The sequence below is a fragment of the Camelus ferus genome, chromosome 23, assembly GCF_009834535.1.
Source record: "Camelus ferus isolate YT-003-E chromosome 23, BCGSAC_Cfer_1.0, whole genome shotgun sequence".
In the NCBI taxonomy this organism is placed as follows: domain Eukaryota; kingdom Metazoa; phylum Chordata; class Mammalia; order Artiodactyla; family Camelidae; genus Camelus; species Camelus ferus.
Window position 1 is genome coordinate 9,318,818 of NC_045718.1, and position 25,607 is coordinate 9,344,424.

A 25,607-nucleotide genomic window follows, 5' to 3' on the forward strand; every position below is an offset into this window, starting at 1 on the left:
CGGCGCCGCGGCAAAGGCAAGAAGCGCCTGGGGGCTTTTTCTGCATACACAGAAAAAGAGATTTTTCTGAATTAACGATCTCAATTCAGCTAGTTATTGTCCAAATTATGTTCCTGCATTAACACTGTAAATTAGACCTAGTTACGTTCCAGGAAACAAAAGGAAAAGAATGGAACTTCCAGATTCCACACTTTCATCAGCATCACTTGACAAAACTCTGAAATATCCAAGTGAGCAGATGATATTGAGATGAATTTTTCATTGTTTTATTATATTTTATGTTAAATTTGACTGTTTCATAGAAATATCGTTTATGCATTACCCAAGGGAGGAAAAAAAAAGCAATCGTTTTAATTCAAAGAAAACCTGTCTTTGTAGCAGAAATGTAGTTCCATCTGTCTTTCAGTATAGATACAGAAGGAAACTTAAAATACTGTGTTTCCCTTGAGCATTTGTCCTATGTGCCTTGTTCTATCTGTCATTCTTCATTTACTCTTTCTAAATTTGAGTGCGTAAATAAAAACCCTTCAGAACACAGGCGGCACCATCAATGACTTTGACAATGTGTTAGCAGGTATGACCCATTTAAAGGTACCTGCAGTCTTGGATGAGCGTAGAATTCATTTAAGAAGTCCATGAGCAAATCAATCTTCAGTGAGCTGACACACAGAACAACATGCTTTTCCGTTTGAGCTCTGTGTCGACTGTAGTTTCCACCTGACTTTTGTCTCTCCATCCACAAATAGGCCAGCTGTTCAAACTGTAATGCATTTTCCACATGTGAGTGAAAAACACTGGACATGAAAATAAAAATCAATGCAACGCATCTATTGTTTACTACGCATGCTCAATTTCTTAGACGAAACTCTTTGCATTTCAAATGATCACTGTTCCGTTCAACAAGAGACTTTTTGTAGGATTGCTGTAGAGCCTGCTAATGCCTTCCATGGCCTTCAGGTCTTTAAGGAAACATATCAATATGATTTTCCTATGAAATCGTAACTGGGCAGTAAGGTATATGTCTCTGCGTTAAGTCCAGTAGAATATGGAGCTATGTACATTATGCACTGAGTCAAAGAGAAAAGAATCACTGGAATTTCTCCCACATTCTTCTGTCAACTTCAGCCTACATCTCATGCAAGTGGGGGACACCCTTACCAGACACGCAAGGCCACATTCTGGGTATATAGTAGCTGGTACGTAAGGGAGGTAGAGAGTATAGGGGAGGGGTGTCATTAAGGATGACATTGCATGGTTGGTCAGGGGCAGGAAGATCATTTTTATCCCTGCGTAAAGTGTATTTAGACACACTGTGGCCAATGGCCGTACAATGAAATACACAAGTTTGATTTGTATTGGCCATATCCTGTTTCTGACCCGCCCTCCCATGGACACCCAGAGTTCATGGTAGAAAAAAGCTGAAGGTTGCCTCTATGTAACTTTAGTCTCATTTTATATCCCTCTACTGTGTCCTTATCCATTCTCCAAAATGCTGCATAGTAGCAACGTTTCATCTTCAGATTTTGTTTTAGTTGTCCAACATATGCAATCAATTTTTATTCATTACAACATATGGCTTTTAGATTTATTTTCAAGAATCAAGAGAAATCAACTCTTCACAAGTTTATTTCCTTGAGCTATCATTCTATAATTAAAAACTATACTGTCCTACAGTCCTGGAATTAACATAGTTACACACTCTGTATTTGAAAGAATGCATCTTAAAGGATTGAAATAAAATGTGAGCTATCAATGGTGACTGGAGGAAAAAAAAACTCAGTGTTTCTAATATAATATCAAGAGCCATTTCTAAGAAAATTTTAATTAACCGACTAGATGGAATAATAGCACATGTGAATATATTACTGTTAGATTAATCAGCCACTCTGTATTTTTTAATTAAATGTGGAAGGTTTGATTTCATAAAACTTTACACATCTTTATAAAATTGAACATGCTCGTGTTTACCTGTATAGGTAGGACCACAAGAGCAACACAGATCATGGCAACAACAAAAAGCTTGGAGGACCATGTTTCCGGAGTGACGTCCCCAAAGCCCACAGTAGAAAATGTCACAATGCAGAAGTACAGGGAGTCAAAGAGATTCAGCTTCTTTCCTATTCGTTCCAGATGCTGGATTCCACAAATGCTAAAGAAACAAACGTACATTACAAATAAAAACTTCAAATTGGGCACATTTCTTCTCATCAACACTCTTCTGCAAGCCAAAGCACCTTTCATAAAGCCACTCAGCAGCTGGGGTCTTACATTGCACGATATTGTTTGGGATACTGTAATTTTTTAAAGTTTTTTTCCGACATCAAACAGATACAGTCTTATTTTGATTAGCAGCCAAAAACTATAGCTGAAAGATCACAAAGTAAGTTTGAACAGCATGTAAAATGAATAGACTGAATTTCATGTGTGACTTACACAAACTTTTTGAATGCATGTCAAGGAAACATAGAGACCAGAGAAGCTGCTGATTCCCTGTCACAATAGCGATAGTCAATAGTCTTTTTTTTATCAAAGAGATATTTTTAACTATATACACATGGCATATACATGTGTATATGTTTCGTGTGTGTGCACCGACATCCCTCAGTATCCACAGGGGATTGGTTCCAGGACCCCCATGGGTACCAAAATCTGCGGATGCTCAAGTCCTTTACATAAAATGGCACAGTATTTCCATATAACCTATGCACTTCCCCCCGTATACTTTTTATTTTATTTTATTTTTTGTGAATGGTGAGGCAACTAGGTTTACTTTTTTAGAGGAGGTACTGGGGATTGAACCTACATGCACTCTACCACTTGAGCTATACCCTCCCCCTTGTATACTTTAAATCATCTCTAGATTACTTACAGTACCTAATACAATTTAAGTACTATGTAAATGTTGTAAATAAAATGCAAATGCTACATAAATAGTTGCTCGTATGCAGCAAATTCACGTTTTGTCTTTGGGAACTTTCTGGAAAATTTTTTCCCAAATATTTTCGATCTGTGATTGGTTGAATCTACAAAAGTGGAAGCTGTGGATAAATAGGGCCACCTGTATTTAGGAAAGGTTTAAGGAGTTAATTATTGCCAGGCGACCCTCAAAGGGAGTTCTTTAGTAGATCAGTTATCTGTACAAAGCAACTGACGGTACGAAAGCAAGGGAGCAGCACAGAAATTGTTACAAGATGTTCCCAAAGTAGAATTGTTAAAACAGCATTAGAAATAGCACTGCTACTAGCTTAAAAAAAAAAAAAAAAAAAGCAAGGCTATGCCAGATTGGAGGGAGATGAGATTTGCAACACAAAAAGTCAGCCACAGAAAGGATCCTAGTCCTGATGCACATTACACTATACATAAGCTACAAAAAGATGCTGAATGAAAGAAGCCAGATGTCAAAGATTACATAGTGTAGGATTCTATTTATTTGAAATGTCCAGATAAGAGACAGCATATTAGCGGTTGCTTGGGATTGATGGCGGGAACACGTGATGGAAATGTTCTAAAATTGGGTCGTGGTGATTATTGCAGAGCTCTGAAAATATATTTAAACGATTGAGTTTTACACGTATCATGAGTGAATTTTGTGGTATGTAAATTACACCTCTATAAAGCTGTCAAAAAAAATCGCTGTAGGCTTCTGAATATCTGAGTCCTCCTTCCAGCTTCTATGCAGAACAAGCAGACATCGCTTGATTATGCAGATCGAGAAAAAGTGCCATTTAATGTTTAAACTCTAGAAATTCCTTTTCTAGCCTTTAAGATATCTACATAGTTGCCTAAGTTACATCTCATAAATATTCAGTTATCTTAAATCTTTTTCTTAAGGTAGAGGGTAAGCCACTGGATAGTCAGGTAGATGGGCAGGCACACAGGTAGATGAACCAGGGGACAGAAGAGATACAGCTGGGTATTTGTCATCCTTTAGCTTCAGAGGCAGATACTTCTTTTTTTTTCTTTTTTCTTTTTCCGTTTTGTTAACTCCACGTCTCCAGAACAATTCAGCACAACTGCCTCGTTCTAGGTTGAGGAATTCTGTGTGAGCCGACAGGTCATATGGGTTGCCTTATGTTAGCGTATTTGCTCAGCTGCCCCCACGCAATATAACAGCCAAGCTAATTCCAAGGCTGTTCAGGAGAAGCCTTCATACAAACAAAGAGAACAATTGTTTGACAACAATGGACATTTCTGTGGAATAAGCTTTGTTTATTTTATTTAAAATAATTTACATCCGAGAATGTAAACAACTTCGAGTAACTTCCACTCTTCCGTAGAAAATAGAATGAGGAAAAAAAAAGATAATTTATTTATTTTTAAGGACTGAAAATGATTATTTCCGAATTCAGACATGTATTATCTTGACCTGAACTACCAGAACAGTCTCCTATTTCGCTGCCTGATCTTCAGTCTATCCTTTCAATGTAACCCACTCATAAGGGCCATATTCATAGTCTTTAAACACAGCTTGGATATATCAATCTCAGGTTTAAAAGAACAACTGCATTCTCACTGTTGAGGAGCTTTCTAGTTCATGGTGTGACAGATTGTTGTAACAGCTGCCAGCACGTCAAGTCTCCTCATGTCCAGCCTCCCTTGCAACATGACACGGCTGTCCTTCCCACTGCGGTGTGCTGTCTGTTTCTCCTTGTCCTTGAATTTGAACTGGGCTAATGACCGTTTGGACCAACAGAACATTGCCGAACTGATGTTACGTGGGTTGCAAAGTCTAGACCTTAGGAGGCCATCAAGCTCTTGTTCTCACTTCTTTGGAAGTCCGAGACCACTGTGCTGTGCAGCAGCCCCAGACAATCTACTGCAGGATGAGAGGCCACGCAGAGAAAACCAGGACGTCCCAGCTGCCAGCCAGCAGCAGCAGCCTGACCTGCGAGTGCCGCCATCTTGGACTCTCCAGTTCCAATGAGGCCGTCACACGACCGAAGCCAAAACAGAAATCACAGGCAAGAACAACAGAAAAACTGCCCCAGTCATCAGTCACACAATTGTGAGACGCAACAAAGTTCTGGGTTTGGTGGTAGTTTGTTATCAGCAATAGATACGTGGTGCATATAGAATTAACCAGAATGCAGCCTCTGGATCAAATCTGTTTTTTTTTTCTTTTTCCCCACTTTCCTCTCATTTATCTCCACTTTACTTACTATTTAGACTGTTTACTTATCATAATATAGAACCTCCACCCCCATGTCTACTTTTTGCCCAATCTGATCTTTTCAACTGAAAGCCCACTTTCCCCAATTCCTACAATAATTCCCATTTTTTGAAACCCTACCTCCAATATGACCTCCTGCATGAAGCCTTCATTGAACCCCAAGTTAGAGTGCTTCTGATGAATTTCTAGAGTATGCATGAGTTCACGTCTTAGATAGCTACACTTTACAAAAGTATCTATATTTAGTGTTCAACATTTTTCACCCCTACTCAACTATTATCAATCTCTATGACAGTATTTATATTTAATTTATATTTTTATTTCCTACAACACTTAAACAAAGCGCATAGCAACTACCTGGTAACTAACTGCTACATAAACAAATAAACACCTAATTAAACCCTACTCAAATAGTACATACAAATAAACTCCAAAAATTATTCCATGCATACGTTGCAATTTTTTTATTACTGCATAACAAACTCCCCCAAACGTAGTGGCTTAAAACAGTAACAACGTATCATCTCACATGATTCTGTGGGTTGCATGGGAAGCTTCTCTGGTTTTCTGGGCTCACTCAGGCAGCTGTGTTCAGCTGGGGATGGGCCAGAATGCAGGGTCCAAGACGGCCTCACTCCTGCACTCTATGGCAGGGACCACTGTTGGCTGTGGTGCCTTGGTTTTCTCCACGTGACCTCCCAGCCTCCAATCAACTCATCCAGCTTCCTTATCGTCTCAGGGCAGGCATGGCAGCTGCAAGTCCTCTTAAGACTAGCTTTTATCTGCTCCATTCTACTTGCCAAAGAAAGTCACAAGATCATACCATGTTGAAGGAGTGTGGAAGTAGACTCCATCTCTTCATGAGAGGAGCTACAAAATACTGTGACTATGTTTTTCAATTTACCAAACCATGTAAATGATAACACATCACAACCTATATAAATCTTAATAAACACTGCTGAATAAACCATATTACAACCCAAGGCATGTAATTTCCTTGGTATAGCTGTAGTTCAATCCATACTTACAATCATTTTTTATAATCCTTACGTAAAATGCCATTTACTTGACCTGAGAAAATCATGTGAGCCTTTCACACATGTATTAATTAATTTATTAAGTCCTTATACTTAAACAACTTGGTATACCTTAGTGCTCTCTAAATTGATATGAAAACCCCTAAAATGATAAGAAAATGAAACAACTATTAATGCTTAGGGAAATTTAATAAAAAGGCAGAGCCCAGCTACTCTCATCACGTGATATGGCCGCAGCATCACTTCCTGATTCCAGTTACAGAGTATTTATACGCAACACGTGGAGAACGTTAAGAGAATCTGCCAACTTATCACAGTACTATTCTGGCTACAGGTGACACAGGTAGGGATGTTGTAAAGAAACATGAAAGCGGGTATCTCCGCTCTATGCTAAACATTCAGATACAGGTATCTTTATATTCTGCATATAAACCATCTTTCTAAACAACAATTCAGCTACTTCCATGAAGGAATGGAAAGAGTGTATCTTCAGGATATGTAGATACATGGACAGTTTATTGTTACTTTATTATGCAATTCTTGAGGCTAAGACAGTTTTGGCACTGAAAAATCTTTGATTCCCATGATGCAAAAACATTAATATTTCACTTATATGTTAGTTATTTTTCCTAGAACTGTGAATGCTTCAATGTATTATATAAGGATTTGAGGCTATTCAATGATTATAATCCATTTTAATATAGATTGTTATCTTACTTCCTTCACAGATGTCTCTGGAGCCATTATTAAATGAAAACTGCCTCTTCTCCCTGATCATAATTGATGAATTTCAGTTAATTATTATTTTGTGTCTGTACCCAGAAGAGGTTTTAATGATGGGCACAGATTTTCTAATAATATAAATCTAAGAACGTGCTCAAATACGGCACATTCATAATCAAAATATCCTAGTCTGTCTTCTTGTAAAAGAGATACATCTTTTTAGTCAGTCAAAGCCCAAGTTAAACTATTTAAATTATATCCTCAATTGAAAGTAGCAGAAGAATTTAATAATACAGGATTTTTTTTTTAAATCAGAGCTGGTAGATATTAGTAAACACTCTGTTACCATTAAATTTTCTAGTAATCACATTTAATATTGTCTTGGGACTGGGCAGTAATATTTAAGGGAAAAAAAGCTAATTTAAAATATTTGATTTTAGTATGTATCTCATTGCAAACGAATTTTTGTTTATTAGCCTGTATTCCCCGCCTAAACATTTGCAGTTAAACAGTGTACTGCAATTTCATATATAAAAAAATAAACCAGTATTAACCATGTTCTATTTAGCTTTTTGTTTAGTTAATATGCATACAAGTTACTCAGATTCATTTGCAGTAAATAACTATGAAATGGAAAGTTGCAAATGAATATAATTTTCTTATAAATTCTTTACAGTAAAAATACCTATACATTTTAAGTAAGAAAGAAATGACCTATATAAACCAATAGGTGCTAATACTTTACTTAAACGTTTCATAATGGGGAAAGGACATCCTAATATCATAACGCTAAGTCACGTTTATTCACAGACAATCCTTTGTCGATGGTTTACTTATGTGCTGTGTATTAGAGATGCAGATATGCATATGACACCTTCGTCTACATAAAAAAAGTTTCTAAAATCTGAAGTGAATGATTTTGACCCCAGCTTTATAACACTACTACCAGCAATCATACCAAAAATTAATAATCAAACATTTAACTTATAACTTGGTTAATGCTAACTTAAGGAAACTACTTAAGTTTTTTGAACTTCATGCTTCTGAACTGAAAAGTAAATGTAATAATATTAACTTCTTCATTTGGATATTATGAGATTTAAATGAGCTAACGCTCAGTGAAATGCCTGACAACGTAAGAACGTTCAAGGAATTCCGCAATAATTGTGTCATTTATGTCACAGCCACAGAATAAAATAAACAGAAGCAGAAAAATGGGTCAAACGTAAGGGTCAAATATCCACACAGAAGTGTTACAAAGCCTCTGTTCTCCACTGGACAAAAACAAATGTACTATTAACAGTAGAGTCGGGGACCATGGAGAGAGGGTGAGGATGAGAAAACAGCCTGTCCACTCTCCTTGCTTTGGATTTGCTAACAGAGTTGTTAGCTGCGGAAAATCACCATGGATTAATGAGTAGCTGTCATCCTGTCCGACCTTTTCTCCTGCAACTCTCAACTGCTAGGGAAGGGGGAAAACGGGCAAGCGTGGAGGGCTCCAGAAAGGAGAGTTAGGCAACTTGCAAGGTAAACCCATAATCTTTAACTATTTAGAAAGAGAGTCATGCCATATTCACTGACCTTTGGCAGGTTCACCATTGTCATTTACGGTAAGTGGCAACCAATTCTTGGCAACGCAGTAAGAGGGGAAAAGGTTGAGCACTGTTTCTGGGCCAAAATGTTTATATGGGCTAGTGAGGACTACCTATCACTGAGAACTTCTACTGCAATTACATAAAAGGCTGCATATATGTGTATCATATAGGTTCTTATCTAGGTACTTACCTACAGAGCTCACTGACATATGTGACTACGAAGTAGGTCATCACAGTGTGATCTTTTCAGATTTAAATATTAAATATTTTTGTAAAAATCCCAATAGAATTTTCTTTTTTTATATTTTACACCATAACTCATATCCACTGCTATTATTTAAATAGGTATTTAATTTTATATAACATGGATTTTCTATCTTATGAAAATTAAATATACCTATTTTTTGAAATGCTATGAATTTCAAGAAGCAGAGAAGTCCTGCCATGCACATATTTATGTTTTTGCATAATCGTGGTCAATATTTACAACACTGAGCTCAAACTGGACTTTCAGCAATATTTTACACAGCTGTTCCCACCTTAAAGCAAATAATTTGATATGAATACTCATCTGTGACCATGTCTATTTTACAGGTCACTGTCACAGAATAAAAACCCTTGAGGAATTTTACAGTATGGACTTTGGCAAGTTTTTAAAAATCAAGTGAACATGCACGTAAACTATGCAAATTAACGGAAAAATGCCAGCTACTCAAACGTATCCTTAAATTCCTCCTCCGAACTTGATCACCACCAACACGCACCAGAAACAGAGAAATGCCCTCGGGATTTCAAATCATCCAACACTTCCACGATCAGTAAGGGTAACAAACTGACTACATGATGAGAACCATATGAAACAAATACAGCTCATGAGAGATACAATGTTTTCTTTGGTTTTCAACCAATATTTGTTGATTTTCAACATGACCTGTAGATACCAGGTAATGAAGGCAATAAATAATAATGGCATAAGAAGAAATATTAGAAAAAATTTTGCAGGTGGAAAGGGATGTAAATTATTTTATTCTTGGATATGTTGAATTTATCATTTCTGTAAGATATTATGTCCAAGTATTTTATTAATATGCACCTAGAATAAACCATACTTACACTCCTTGGGTAAACTTTACTTGATGGTCATTTTTGTACAGTTCTAATATTTTTGCTTCCAAAAAACAGCACTATGCACTCACTGGCTATTACAAGATAAATAACAAAGATATAAATAAGAAATCAAAATCATTCCAGTCCTTCCAACTCTTGAAGTAATAATATCTAGCATGAATCCTGTTGCTTGTTTGGTATTTTGTTTGTTCTGCTTTCATTTTTAATGTAAATGCACTTTTGATTTGAATTTTGCCAAGGATTTTTGTAACTATTTTTTCAAAGACATCTTGGTCTGTAGCTCTTTATCTCCAACACACGTTCCTTGAAAAGCCGAGTTGGCAGTAGATACAGCGGTCTGCAGTCAGATACCTCTGGCAACTCTGAGTTGAGTATATTTTATTCAGCAAAAGACTTTTCAGATTCCTTTAATGAGTTACTGTTGACTGCGAATCTCCAAGAGTAGAATAATTTTCATAAGATTAACCAAACATCTGCCAAAGTTCTTACTCTTTGATAGAATATCTTGAAGTATTAGGGTTTTATGAGCTGAAACATGAGAACATCAGCCCAGGGCTTGCACTTTGAGTATTTCTGAATAACTGTTTAGCTTAATCATTAAATGGTTTGGGTAACTTTGTACCTTTGCCCATGCCCTGAATTACACCACACTGGATTTACTGCTGCTTGAAGAAATTTAACAGTGAACTGTCAGTCTCTGAAGTTTTTTCATTTTGTTTTGGTTTGGGGGATTTTTTTAAATGGAGATCAAAAGATAAAATTTTAAAATGTGACATTTTAGAAGTGCTCCATCTCTGCCCTTACTCTCAATTTAATAGTACTTAAAAAGCCATAAATAGGCATTTTGGATTGAACTTCCGTTCATTCTTTCCATAGATACACAAGAATCAATATGCCTTGCTCTTTACTGACTTCCTACAAATCTCAACTTTGAGCACATCTAACAAAGTACAGTTTATAAATCTGGGCCCACGGCAGCCATGCCGAGTGCTGGATACGCACAGAAGAGTCCTGTCCCTGCTCACAGGGAAGCCAAGGGAGTAGGTCAAACACGTGCACAAGCACCGCAGCTATTTACACGTGGATCACCAGAAGCGAGCGAGTCCTGTGGAAAGCAGGACTCCAAATTTTACCTCAGTAGGAAAATTCTAAATTCTGCTTTTTTTGTTCACTGGAATACCATTAAATCTTACTAAGGATAATTTTAGTTAAAGAAGCTATTCAAACACTCAGGCAAAACTCATAACCACTTAATTAAAAAAGGATGAGACCCACTTTGCACTAAATACATGAAGCCATGATGCATATTATACCAAACATTTTATTTCTAATTAATTTAGAAACAAAAAGACTAAGGTATTTATTTCTTTAGCTAAATACACCTCCATTTAGAAAAGCTAACATCTTAACTCTTGTATTTTAAATCTCTTTTTTTTTTCCTTTCCCTCACTTAGTGAAGAAGTATCACCAGGGTAAGAGCCAGAAATTATTTAAGACCACACGCTACACCAACCACAACAGAATGGTAAGTGTTCTTTTGATATTAAATTCCTCAATTGAAGGGATTCCACACTGTCCATTACCAGTCCTATAGAATATATTTCCTTTAACAAAATTACATTGAAGTGCAGTGTATTCCATTTCCTCTCCTTTCATCGTTAATGGCCTAAACAAAATAAAAGCATATGCTGAACAGTCTCTCTCAATTACTCATAGACCCATCAGCCTATGGACCATTTCTAATATACTGCACGCAGATGGAAGAGGGGGGTTTCCATTCATGGCATGAAAGATGGAACTTCCAGTCACATGCAGTGTTTCGTTCTACGTTCCTCAGGTTATATGCTGAGAGGGTGTTCATAGTCATCCATAATCATTTACTTTAAAATGTCTACTGCATGTCAATGCAAAATGTATTTTCTACTATCAACTGTGAAGGAAATAGACAAACAAGGCAACAGATGATCAAATGGATTAAACTGGTGAAAATTCGGAGAAAAATCATTACAGTCAAAAGGAATAAATAACATGGTGAGGTCAAGAATCAAGTAAAATCAGGATCATGTCCTTGACATTCCCATTTCAGAAGACTAAATATTAAGAAATTAAACCCTTACTAGAAAAAATGGGGACCCGTCTCACCAGTAGAAAGCTATTTAAGTTACTTCCGTATTAAAAAAAAAACCATGGATACGACAGTAAAGACAACGTGAAACTTAATCGTCTTACATTCTTACCAATAAAAGAAAACTTACTCATTACTACTTGCTTTCTGGAGAACTTTTAGGATTTTTCTCTCCCGAAGCTTCAATAAAGTGCTTGTAATTTTGTTTTTGCCGTGCTGTAGATCATACGCTTTTGAAAAGGTTTCACATTTATCTGTTCTATTTATTGAGGGCTACTAAGTTGGGCACAGTACTAGGTACTAGGGGAGGAAAAGGTGTAGAAAAACTGACAACTTCCTTGATGGAGGTTAAAGTGCAGTGGAAGAGACAGAAAGTGATGAAAATAGACGTAAACAGACAAAGGAGAGTCCTCCAGTGCTAGGATTTCCTGTCATAATTGAATTTGATCTAATCAGGGATCAGGATTCAAAAAAAATGTTATTTTACATTAACATAAAAAAGATGAGTCAGCTTTACCTGGCAGAGAAGGTAGAGCATTCTAGGGAAGAGGGAGGTTAGTCTGATGGAGGAAGTAGGAAAAAAAAAAAAAAAGCAGGACTTCTGAGCAGAGGAAAAATAAAGGTTGTGAGATGAGAATGGAAAGATGAGGGAAACCATAAAGGCGCAGGAAAGTTACAACATATGAAGGAGTTCTGTATTCACCCCACAACACATGGAAGATCTTAAACAAGCATCAAGCAAGTGTGTGGTGACACAGTCACATTTACATTTCCCAAAAGTCACTGTGATCACCATGAGATGAATGTTTGGTTGGAACCAAAGTGGAAAGAGGTAAACCAGTTACATGGCTGTTGCTATCAAGAGGTTATATAATTCAAAAAGATAACATGCCCCCCAGTGTTCACAGCAGCACTATTTACAATAGCCAAGACATGGAAACAACCTAAATGTCCATCAACAGATGGCTGGATAAAGAAGTTGTGGTATATTTATATGATGGAATACCACGCAGCCATAAAAAAGAATAAAATAATGCCATTTGCAGCAACATGGATGGACATGGAGATCATCATTCTAAGTAAAATAAGCCAGAAAGTAAGAAAAATATCATATGATATTGCTCATATGTGGAATCCAAAAAAAAAAAAAAAAGACAAATGAACTTATTTACAAAACAGAAACAGACCCACAGACATAGAAAACAAACTTATGCTGTGCTCACTTCGTCAGCACACATACTAAAACTTACAGTTACCGGGGAGGAAGGGAGTGGGAAGGGATAAATTGGGAGTTTGAGATTTGCAGCTACTAACTAATACATATAAAATAGATAAACAACAAGTTCATAGTGCATAGTACAGGGAACTACATTCAATATCTTGTAGTAACTTATGGTGAAAAAGAACATGAAAACAAATATATGTATATTCATGTATGACTGAAGCATTATGCTATATACCAGAAGTCGACACAACATTGTAAACTGACTACACTTCAATAAAAATATATTAAAAAAAAGATGTTGTGATAGTTTAGATGAGTGAGGTGATGACTGAGAGAAACAGAAGTGGGAAGACGACTTATAGGACATTTAAGAGATAAAGCCCATGGGACTATTTTTACTGGGCATCGTGTAACAGAACAGGAGGTGTTAAGAATGACTCTATTCTCCAGGGCTGCCCAAAAGCATGGACACTAGCTGCTATTTCAGTGATGGACGACCGCGGGGGGATACACAGCACACATTTGCTTTTGGACATATTTAGTTTGAGGAATCTAAGAGAAAATGTCACAAAAACAGCTAACTTGTAAAGAACACAGTTAAAGCCATAGAAACTGGCCTAAGGCCACTAGTCTGGTCACAATGATTGGATTCTTTCTGGTGCACTTTTGCAACCTCCATAGTAAAGATGAAAAGCTGGGGTGTCAGACCCCCGCCCTAACAATCTTGCTGCCAAGGACAGTCAGAGCAAATCATAGATCAAATTCTGCCACACAAAACACTTGCTAACCCCTGTTCTGTAAGATCCAAGGGGTTGCTGTTCTCGCGTCCTTCTGTGCAGAACAACAAATACACCGACAAAAAGGTTCACCCCAAGGGAAATCTGAACATGTACCAAGGGCAGGTTCTGTGAACCAGCCTGTGGAATCAGATCACAAAATGCTCAGAGTAGGAACGAGTCCGCAAGGGTCTGCAGACCTAAGGCACCCCTTCCATAAAGGGTTAGGCTGCTGTGCGCATCGCATGCTTACAATCCAGTTATGCAGAGGCAGAAACAACACTCTCTTGCCAACTACACGTCTTGAAAACTATCTTTAATTCCCTTTACGTTAATTTGTAAAACTTATGACACAGATATTGATGCTTGAAACTGGTGGTAACCTGGTAACGGGTCCCTGATGAGAATCCTTCACATGCTTATCAGCCATGCCTGGATTTTAGCTCATCTACACACAGATACCGCACTACCCTGAAATGTTTAGGGGATTACAGAAAATATAGCTAAAATATGTGATACAGTCCTAGGAGAAAAATATAAAGTGAAACGAAAGGGCTGAGGACTGACTGCTAAGAAAATATGTGATTTAATGAAATGTTACAGAAGAGGAAGAAGACATAAAAAGAGTATGCGTGTGTGCGTGTACCTATGGAGTGTGTGCACTGGTGCCCCCGTGTACCCATCGCAAGCTCACAGCCCCCGTGTACGTGTCAGTCACTCTTCATGTAAACTTTTCTGACTTTAAAGCTGGGAAGTATTAAATAATATTTACTACTAGAATATGGGAAATACTAAAACCAGTGACTTACATTGGCTTTCTGAGTCCTATCTTGATATCAGAGATCCCTTCTAAATATATTTTTGCTCCATTCCTAGTACTAAAATCATAGAATAAGGTCATTAGCTCTAAGGATCATAGTCCCTTTTCCTCCTCCTTTGTTAAGGCTTAAAATTTCAAAAACAAACAAAAAGTATGATATCTATTCCACTTTCCTCTTTATTTGCACTTTTCCATCTTAATCATAAGTTTACTTTAAAAAAGAAAAAAAAAAAGAGTATTCTTGATAGGAAAAGCCCCAAAATGAAGTCATAAACAGGTCAAAGTAACTTCTACTGGGTGCAAAGAAGATAAAATAGAATCTTGCATTAAAAACTCAACTGTGAAAAGCATTTACTACAGTGCAATCCGGCTACAGGATAGCCTTGAGAGGAAGACAGGAACAGAGGAAGATAAAACCAGTGAAGTCATGAGACATGACAAACTATAAATTGCTTTGTATACGACACCAAGGAATTCATACTACACTGAAGACTCTGAAGACACAAATGAAGAATTTTAAGCGAGAGAATGTGGTCAATTCGAGTAGTGTCGAGCTCATTAATAAAAGTCCGCTGATGCCCTGAGTGGCTACCACTTCTCTGAGCAGCAACTGTATTTCCACTAGACTCAGAGTCTCCAGGGTGACAAATCACCTTTCAGACACTGCCCATGCAAATCATCCAAGTGAAGTTCCAGCTCAGAGGAAATAATGGATGTTAATAAAAAGCTACTGAATTCAGTCCTAAAGCACTTTCTAGGTGGAGATCTTGCCCCTCTGCAATTTATTTTTTGCTTGATTTTTTCTTTAATTATCTTATTCAATTCTCAAAAGTGAAGTGTGTAACCAATAAAATATTACCTTGACACACTATTATATAAAGACAAATTCATATTTAGAGTTGATAAAAATATATATACATCTCAATTCTATTCAGAAAAGGTCTGATTTACAATGCATTTCTATTTTACTATCAAGAAGTTAGTAAAATAAATGCTAATTTACATGTTTCTGCACATGTCAAATATGAAATGGCACCAAGTAAGTATCAGCTAATTTAAGCTGATTTACACTCATGTGACATGTTCCCACAGGGACATTTTGCTAGTTAGCACCACGTGACAAGACCAGGCCCAAACAGTCAGCCTCTGGTCAACAGTTTCTGGAAATCAAGTAAGGCATAAAATAAGGCTTATTACTTTATTCCATCTGAAATGGGCCAGATTTAATTAGCCACCAAAAAGAAAAGAAAACACAGAGCTTAACACGATACTTCACATTGTACGGGGCAGGAATTACTCTCATAGCAAAAGTGACTCATTTTTTGTGTAATATTTGTGTAATAACTGTTTTGAATACAACTTTTAAAGTGTACTATTAAGGTATTATGTTCATTAACAGGAAAACGTTGTCATAAATAATAACCCTTTGACATTCATAATGCTTAATCTCTGCTTAAAATGAACTGAAAAAACTCCCCTAAGAGATGACAAGGTGAACTTATATCTATTTCACAGAGGATGAAATTCAGAAGACTTTGTAATATACAAATATTAGCATATGCGAATCAGAACACTCTTAAGAAGTATCTGACTGGTTCCTCTGAGCAGTTGACTAACCTTTCTATTGATGGTGTATTTATTGCTTGCAAGCTAGCGCCAAATATATCACTAACTATGTAGAATGGTCTCCAAGGTAAATGACTATTTCTCTTTTTCACTGGAAATTACAACTGTTTTCCTGATCAATAACATTTGTTTAAAGAGCAGTTTCAGAAGGTCAATGACACATTCTCAACTAAAGAAATTTACTGGAAACATAATTTGCATTAACATTTACCTAATGCAGATTTTGCTCCCATGGCTTCAATTTTTTAAAGATTTGTAAGAGCTTTCCCACATCAGATTATTTATACTCAAAGAGATTAAGCTAGGAATTAATATTGCAATGAAGGTACTACCATTCGAGAAAATCTTTGATTTTGTATTTTTTGGCATCCAAAAAAACAGCACTTTTAGGATCCAACATATAAAAATAAATATGCCATTTCCTTTGCTTTTTACTCGTCATGAGACTCACTCAGCTCAAAACTTCATTTAACAGACATTATTCTAATAGCATCTAGCCCCATTCTTTGCAATTATGAATGTCACAGAATGACACAGCTTCAGTGACCTCGCTGGGAGAGTTCGGGGACACGCAGGGAACCCTGGCACAGGGTTTGAGAACAGCTGATCTAACCCAGCTCCCTTCCCCACAGAGGCAGCCTCTTAGGGAGGAAAGAGTTGAAAACTTGACCAATGGTCTGTCTCCTCATAAGAGGTAGCGCCAGGAATATGATAATGTTTCTCATCCCTTCCCCCCAACTTTGTAGAAATCAAATACTACAAGCCCTCTCCAAGAAAACTGTGGAATTAGGCATGTTTTTGTTTTAAGAGAAAACTCAGGAAGGAAACCAGTTGCCTCAAAGCACTTTGTTAATTTAAGTTGTAGGTTCTACATCCTTCCTGTACCAAAAGGAAACCAAACTTACAATCTAGTGAACTAAATGACTAATTCGTCATTCAGCTCCTAATTACCTAGGGTGAATGTCCCAAATAAGATGAAATGTGACTCAGCCATGCCATGTTTCCTAAGTGACCAATCCATCTATAATGTCTTCTGCTTGGGTCCCGTAGAGAGGAAGACTTATGCGACATCAACCCTGTCACTGTACTCTGTCTTTAGGCATCTGCAATGTAAACCTCTAGAACATTCTCAGACACGTTTCAGGGACGTGTGGCAACACATGAAACACGGCTGGTACAGGAGAGACCGATAACCTATAAAGGACCCTTTAGTGTTCATCTCTTCGGATAGGATTGAATTTAAAATCAATTTTATACTTTATATTTTCAATCAAGTTTTTTGTCCCAGACTTACTGTACAAACTCAGCATCATTCCATTAACATAGTTTATACAAGCAAAAGGAAATAAGTCTAATTTCTGATAAAGACAAATAATTGAAGATTTAAAAAAAAAAGATGAATATATTGCAGAACCACTGGTGCTGGATGGTGCAGCCCAATTGTCAGGACCCTTGACTGGGTTGTTAAGAAATGTTTCTTTGAGGATTTAACAGATGAACCTAGACCTTAGGGAGGACAAAAGCTAAGTGGAGACGACACAAGGCCAAGGGGACACTGCTGAGAAAGCCCAAGCTGGGAGTCATCACAATACCTTCAGGGAACAGGAATCAAGCAGTGGTGCAGCCCAGTGCTTCAGAGAAAACACAGCGTAAGTTGAGGTCAGAGAGGTTAGCATGGCCCAGACCATGGAAAGCCCCATAAATTACTTTTGTTTGTTGCTTTTATCCAAATGCATTGGTGGGAAATGGAGGTTCTTAAACTTGTAACAATATTCTTACTATTCTGTGGAAATGTATTGGAAGAAAGCAGCAGTGTCAGCAGACAGAACACATGTCCAAGCAAGAGACAATGGCTGTGTGAGGAGCCGTGACAGTGCGGACGGAGCGGCGGACGGTGCCTGGAGAGATCTTGGCTCCAGAGCCAACAGGCTGGCTGGATGACCAGAGGCTGAGTGTGAGGGAAAAGGAGGAGGGCAGATGACTCCGAGCATTTTACTTTTTTTAAGGGCCTGGATCGATAGCAGGATACCTGAGAAGATACAGGGGAAAACTGCCTGGAAAGAGAATCAAAAATGTCTGGGGCTGCAGAAGCTACCAGCTGATGGATGGTTTTGGAAGCCGCAGGCATCTCTGAGCCACCCAGGCAGATGGAGGCGCAGGCCCTGGAAAGTAAGAAGAGTTTCGATAACCTTCTCTCTGACTCTTATCAGATGTCTGGAAAGAAAATTATATTGGTGAGAGTATAAATGACCCTCCACCCTCTACATGCTCAAATTTGGCTCCCAGAATAAAGCTGAACCCTGCAAAGCACCATAATTTGTACCACAACACACTGTCTCCTGAAAGAATTGGTTTCAAGCATCTGCTAAGGTCTCACATGCAAAGTAAAGATGGCAGGTCACGATCAGACAAACCTGGGCTCATTCCTGGTGCCCCACTTTTTTCAAAATCTCCTTAACTCCTTCCTCTGACCTTACTGCTCTCCTCCCTAAACTGGAGGGAGTACTGCCTACCTTAGAGTGCCCTAAGGCTATTATGGGGGCTCAGCAAAACACTAAGCCAATAAGCAGAAAACCAATGCTCCTTTTCACTATATAAACTTTTGTAAGAAAGAATCCACGTTGTGCTTCCACACTTGTTACATGTCATGTCTCTGGATCACTCTGCCCACAGAGCAGGCTCCTGAGTCCCTGGGAAGGGGGACATTAATTACGCAGAGGGAAGTGTGCTTCCTTCTTTCTGATAATGAGGGCCTAGTGCAATCCGTTTCTCCTCCACCTCGGCTGCCCTAAAGCTTAATACCGGCTTTATACTTTATCCCTGCTCTGCTGATTTGTCGTTTCTTCTACTTCTGTTCTAATGATCCAATTTCACGTCTGTTTTGAAAACTGCCTCAAACCTTTTGTTGAAGGTTTTATGGTATTTCTCTGTCTCCATCTGACAAATGAATAAATTAAGCCTCAGAGAAGCTATCACTTAACTGAAATCACACAGCAAAAAGGCGACACAACCAAGAACTCTTCAAACCTAATGAATTTCTGTTTTTAACTAACGTCCCCCCAGAGAGCTGCACATATACACATGCTCCTGTGAGAAATAAAGCCTAAAAAGGACAATTTTTTCTGTTAAACTAAAGATCTGTCCCCTAAATTATGGCAGAGAAAAATACTCTTTACGTTTAAATAGCACTTTGTAAGTTACAAAACGCAAAATGCTGTTACATAAATGATCTTGATCTTTGCGGTTATTCAGCACTGGGCCCTGCTTGACTTTATAATTAGAACATGGAAAAGATTTAGTCAAAGGCAAACAAACAAACCAAAAAATAAATAAATAAATAAAAATCCCAGAGAGAAAACTTAGGGGGTTTGAGGCATCTCTGACCTGAAGCAAAAAAGACCATGTGCTTCAATCGTCAAAAATATAAAAAACCCTCACAAAGCAGGGGGCTGGGAGTGGGTTTTCACCCTCGCAGTAGGCACACCAGAGGGAAGTAGCTCATATGAAATTCAAACGAGGTATTTAGAACATCCTAAAATCAATTTGCTAGCAAATGAGGAGCCTAAAAATAAATACTAAAAACTTACATATTAAGGTAGAACAAGGGTCTATCATAAAAATAATTCAATGGGCTAACAGGAACTAAAAAGCGTTTTAAGAAGCCAAATGCACCTGGATTATTAGGGATAATCAGAAATATTCCGTACACCATTTGCATAGCAAAACGCTGGTGGAAGTTATTACAACCCCGCGGTGGGAGACAGTGCCAGCACCAGCAATCCACCTACAGGAAGGAGACGATGCTAAATGCGGTTCTCAGCACCCCGAATCTAAACCCTTTACAGTACAGAAAGAGGGTAAATTGTAATGCCCTCTCTCTATTTATGTCAAATATAAATTTAAATTATTTCGTATTTCACAATATAGAAAATATTTTAGAGAATTTACTAATAGAAGACTAGGAGACGAACAGCAGCGATACAAGACCCTGAGCATCAGGACTCTAGAAGTCAGCTGAAACGCAGAAGTTTCTAAGCAATTCAAGGCGCTGGGTAACAGAAGAGGACTTAGTAAGGAGGGAAAGACAGGATGAGAAAAAGAGGAGGGACTTCAAGAGAGAAAAAAATAGTTTATGGTGTTTGAAAAAGATGTATGAATTTTGCACGGATTTCATTGCTTGATGGTAAGAAAATGCTTTTATTATAATGAAAATGTACTATAAAAGCTCTGACGTTGACGACGGTTTAAAATAGACAGCCATCTGGGTTGGATCGTATAGAGAGGCTATGTTTGGAGAAGTGAAAAATAAAAAATATTCTGGGATCTACTTGAGTAATATGATTCTTTATCAAAATCTTCTGCTACAATTATATTTTTATCACGTCCTCCTTACATTTTCAGTAGTTTTTACTTTATATGTGTAACTGCCACCTTTTTTGGATACAGAGGTAAATGAAGATCCTGTCTCCTGATAAAGTGTGCCATTTATCTTTATCCAGTACCTCATACTACCCTGTTAAGGTTTTTGTTGTGCTTTGTTTTTAATCAGAAAACCCACTTTGTCCATTCCCGAGATGCTCTTTTCTACCCCTTGCCTTTGGGGATTCTCCACAGGGCGAAGGTGACCAAGTTCACCACCTCGTCCCTGAGCTCCGGGCTCCTGCAGACACGTGGCCATTCCACACCTCACCTTAGGTTTCTAAACGGCGCCTCAACCACCATGGGCTCTTTCTCTCCCTCTTTCCGTTCCTTTCCTGATTTCCTCAGCCTCATGTACAGCATTACACTCAGCTTCCCAAAGGCAAATCTCAAAGTCACCCTTCAATTTTTCTTTCTCCCTCACCTTACATCCAATCTGCCATCAAAATGGTGTCATTTCTGTTAAAAAAAAAAAAAAAGAAGCCACAAGCCCCAGATGGAGTCACTTGTGCTAAGTCACACGTCAGCAAACCAAGTCTTAACTGCAGTTTCAGTCTCTCCCAAGAACATAATCTTTAACCAGTCAGTCAGGGATCACCAGGTCAGCACGAGTGAGGTAATGTGCTGGGGGGACCCCTGCCCTCCCCAACAGGAAGGTGACCTTGCCCGAAACCATCTACTCTTTGCTAATAAACTTGTTTTCCACCCTCTCTCTGCCCTTAAAAACCTTTCCTTTTCTACAGCTCTTCAGAGCTCCTTTCTATTTGCGAGATGAGATGCTGCCCGAATCATGAACTGTTGAAGAAAGCCAACTGGATCTTCGCACTGACTCCGCTGAATTTCCGTTTTTAACACTTCTTTTAAAAATATATATATCATTGTGATAAGAACATTTAACATGAGCTCTACCCTCATAACAAATTTATAAGTGTACAACAAACGATATGAAGGTATAATCATGGAATCAGTCAATGGAAAAGGCATAACATGAACCCAGGATTGTACTGTTCCAATTTATTTTCACCATTACACCAAAAATCAAGCACATCTTAGAGTTTACTAAAGAAAGCAACTCTGCAGTCATTCTGGTACGACAACACATGTCATTAAGATGGGACTTGGAGAAGTTCATAATAAGTAACCAAAAATAACTGTGTTATAACCTGAGTGCAATGCACTCAAATAATGAAGAAGTTTCAGCACTAATTGTACACAAACGGAGCATCTTCTTAATTGACGGTAAAGCTAGCTGTTCTGGGTCAAGGGTTCTCACACATCCTTCACAAGGAGGAGCCCACAGGTAGCGTAACTCAGTACATAGCTTGTCCTGACCTGGAAGAGACCGCACTCACTCACTGCTTGAGAGGACAGGTGAGAGAGCCCAGGTAAGTCACGGCCTCACAGTGCACCATTCACAGCAGTGATGGACCTGCGCCTTAGCAAAGAAAGGAACTAGAATTAGAAGACGGGCCCTGGGCACTCGGAAGGCTTATGGAGTTGTTCCAGACAGAGCTCCCAAGGCACAGATGGCTGGGGCTACAGGGATGCAGCATGACATTCACTATGTATCTCAGCCCCAACCTGCAAGGAGGTCAACCTCCCCTTTCACAATGCCATATGTAGATTTTTGTTAATATATGGTTGCTTCATAAAAAGAAGGCAATATAAAAAACCAGAAAAAATATATAGGCACTGAAAACTTATAGTAAATAAGCATCTATTTCAAATATAAAAAGAATTTCAGTGAATTAAATACAGTTTTTTAAGCTTCAGTATTAGCTTGTAATTATTTTTGTTTTAGAAAAAGTTTATTTTTCAAATGTTTCACAAAGAATGTTGCATTTGAGAGTCTACTGTGAGCTCTGCTGCTTTACAAAACATTCTTAAGTTTTATCTTTGACACAGATCCATGCAAAATAATTTCAGTGTTACATAATTCTAAACCAAAATCTGAACAATGTTTAATTAGGATTTAAAATACAGACTCTCTTGTAAGCCTCTTTAAAACGACTGAAAAATTATAATTGACTTGTTTACTTAAATAGATCCTAAATGTAGTAACAAAGGCACCTTAATTTCTAATCATGTGTAATTAGTGCTTTTTAAAATTTGCTTCTTTGAAAATGTTAGTTATACGAGCTTTTCAAGCTTTGACAAGGTTTATAAAGGAAAACATTAATTTAAATGAAAGGAAATATTGAGACTGTAAACTTTTCCACCACCTGGTAAATGTCAATTTGTATAACAAAATGTTTTCAGAAAAAAAGTTACATGGCAGAAATAAATAACCTTAAATATCCATGAACTCTCTATGAATCCCACTTATGTGCACAGTTACTGGAAAAATTTAATTAGCAATGGCATTCTGTGCTGAAAACACCGAACACTTTGATTTCATGCTTGTAATTTCAGACATTAGCATTCAAACCAGCCCACAACTTGCACTTTGGTATTTACTGAATGAATATCAATTAAATTGTTCCAAGTAATCATTTCACTTCCTGCAGAGTGTCTGCCTAAAACCTGTGATTCCCATGGAATTTAAGATCTTTTGGGATGTTGGGATTTTACATCTTCTAGGAGAGACATTGCTTTTGAAGTAATGAGAAATCCAGTTTTTCCACTGTTAAAAGGAAGTTTTCACTTTCCTGGGCGCTGTCTTTCTGTCTATGCAAAAAAGGTTAGTGAATCATGCCAGAAGCCATTGATCTGAAGTCAACATGCACTGCAACTTGGTAATTCAAGAAAAGCAACTACACCCCACCCAAAGCCCTGATGCACACACATGCATTTTTTTGTTAATTCCTTAACTATTTTGTGCCTCTTGGTTTCTTCCTCTATAAAATGAGGATAATAGAACTTACTTTATATGCTGTCAAAGATTAAATTAGTTAATACATGTAAAGTGCTCAGAAACATGCCAAACACAAAGTAACCCTTTGAAATTACAACCATTATTCTCAGTATCTCATGTTTGAAAATAACTAATATCATCATATTTCAAAAATCGCTTTTTTGCTACAAAATTTTATTCCAAAATCATGTTTCCTAGATTTTTATATTAACAATACTTTATTGTTACTATTAATTATTATTGATCAATTATTAATAACAATAATTACATCATTGTTTATATTCCAAAATTCTTCCAATTTGAATTCACCCTACATAGCTAGTTAACTGCGTAATAACTGTATTCTCATTTATTCAGTTGGGACAAATAGTCTTCTATTTGCTCTAGTGTCATACAAACCTGGGGGCTGTTAGTCAGTTGCCAGATCTTCAGACAAATGGACTTTCTGTCAATTGTTTATAATATATAAACAAACGTGACCAAACAAAACTAGTAATCAAATATCATGTTGGTATATACCACTAGACCACGTTATAAGACTTTCTCCACACTACAGTACTTAGCTTCTCACTGTCCACATCTCAAGTAGCTATTTGCCTTAAGAGTTGAATCAGTAAACAGAGTTCAAGAACTAAAGTATCCAGCATTTAGTAAGTATTAATCAAAGATGCACAGGAAAAACCCAAATACTTTCGCATGTTAATGATGTTTAACTAGATGACATTTAAAACAATAAATTAATAGGTTCATTTTTCCTTAAATAAGACTGTGGAAATGAACTGAGTTTTTACGTTGAACTAAAACATAAAATATCCATTAACCTAATACAGCTCTTTACAACTCTACGAAATAATACAAAAATATGTAATAGATATTCAAATAAAAAATTCAAGTTTATATCAAAGTAGGTGCAAAAAGAAGTCTCCTAGTGTAAAATCAGAAACACCAAATGCATTATAAATTAGAGTACTTATTATTGGTTAGAATATGTTGATAATTAAGCTAAAGTCGTGGACTTAATTCCCGGATGGACCAGTTGTCTCTGCTTTGTTACAGAGACACAGGCTGAATCACAATTCCCAGCTGTCTTGGAAGTGCGCACTGTTGATCAGCAGCGCTGCACAGCCGACATGTGGAAAGATTAGTCCAGTTCCCTCACAATGACAGGAAAAGAAATTCTGAGCACATTCCCTTTGGAGAGTGGTTCGGCAGCCTGATTTTTATTTGTTTGGCACTGAGCGCTGTGTCTGTTATAGACAGATGCTTAATGACAGTTCTTTGTAATGTTAATAATGATGAGAAGATACAGTTTAAAACCATATAGCAGCTTTCCAAACAGGTAATTTTAAGATTGTGAGATCCATGAACAACACAGCCATTTCATCAAATATTAGTTCCCAAATGTGAGGGGCTTAAAAATTTAATGTATGTATTAAAAGTTCTGATTTGGAAAAGCACTGATAACCTTGCTTTATGATAAACCCTACTAGCAATTAATTATGACTAATCTCACCATAATTTAATATATATATGCATATACATATTAACCAATGTATATATTATATATGTATATACATATAAACCAATGTGTATATACATATGTATGTACATATAAACCAATTGTATATACATATATACAAACTACAAATATGTACACATATTACAAATATATACATATAAAAGTATATGCATATACATACATACACATATCTAAGATAGCTTTCTTTGATAGGTCAAGTAGGAAAAATAATGGTAATTTCTGACATGCTATACTGCTCAATATTCAGAAGAAGGACAAAAATGATGAAATTTTTATTCATATGAGAAATACTCCTAAATATAAAAAATAGATTTTACTTTTTATCTTTAAAAAGCAGTCACAAAGCTGAACAAAGCTGAGATATTTCAAACTACAAAGCTATAGTAATAAAAACAGTATGGTATCGGCCCACCAAAAATACCCACATAGAGGGAACAAAGGGAAAGAAAGAAATGAACTCACATGTATAGAGTCAATATGACAAAGGGGGCAAAATATACAATGGAGAAAAGACAGCCTCTCTAATAAATGGTCCTGGGAAAACTGAACAGCGACATGCAACAGAATTA

General features: G+C 37.2%; 1 protein-coding gene across 2 annotated transcripts in view; it reads right to left on the reverse strand.

The window, feature by feature from the left end:
• The window catches only part of KCNT2 (potassium sodium-activated channel subfamily T member 2), a 284,885-nt gene that overhangs the window by 141,021 nt on the left and 118,257 nt on the right, over positions 1 to 25,607 (reverse strand). For both annotated transcript variants that reach the window (XM_006193725.3, XM_006193726.3), the window contains exons 9-10: positions 1,969 to 2,149; positions 596 to 760 (exon numbers count right to left, since the gene is read on the reverse strand). In XM_006193725.3, the coding sequence (XP_006193787.1) occupies positions 596 to 760; positions 1,969 to 2,149 (346 nt within the window). The remainder of the gene's footprint in view (positions 1 to 595; positions 761 to 1,968; positions 2,150 to 25,607) is intronic.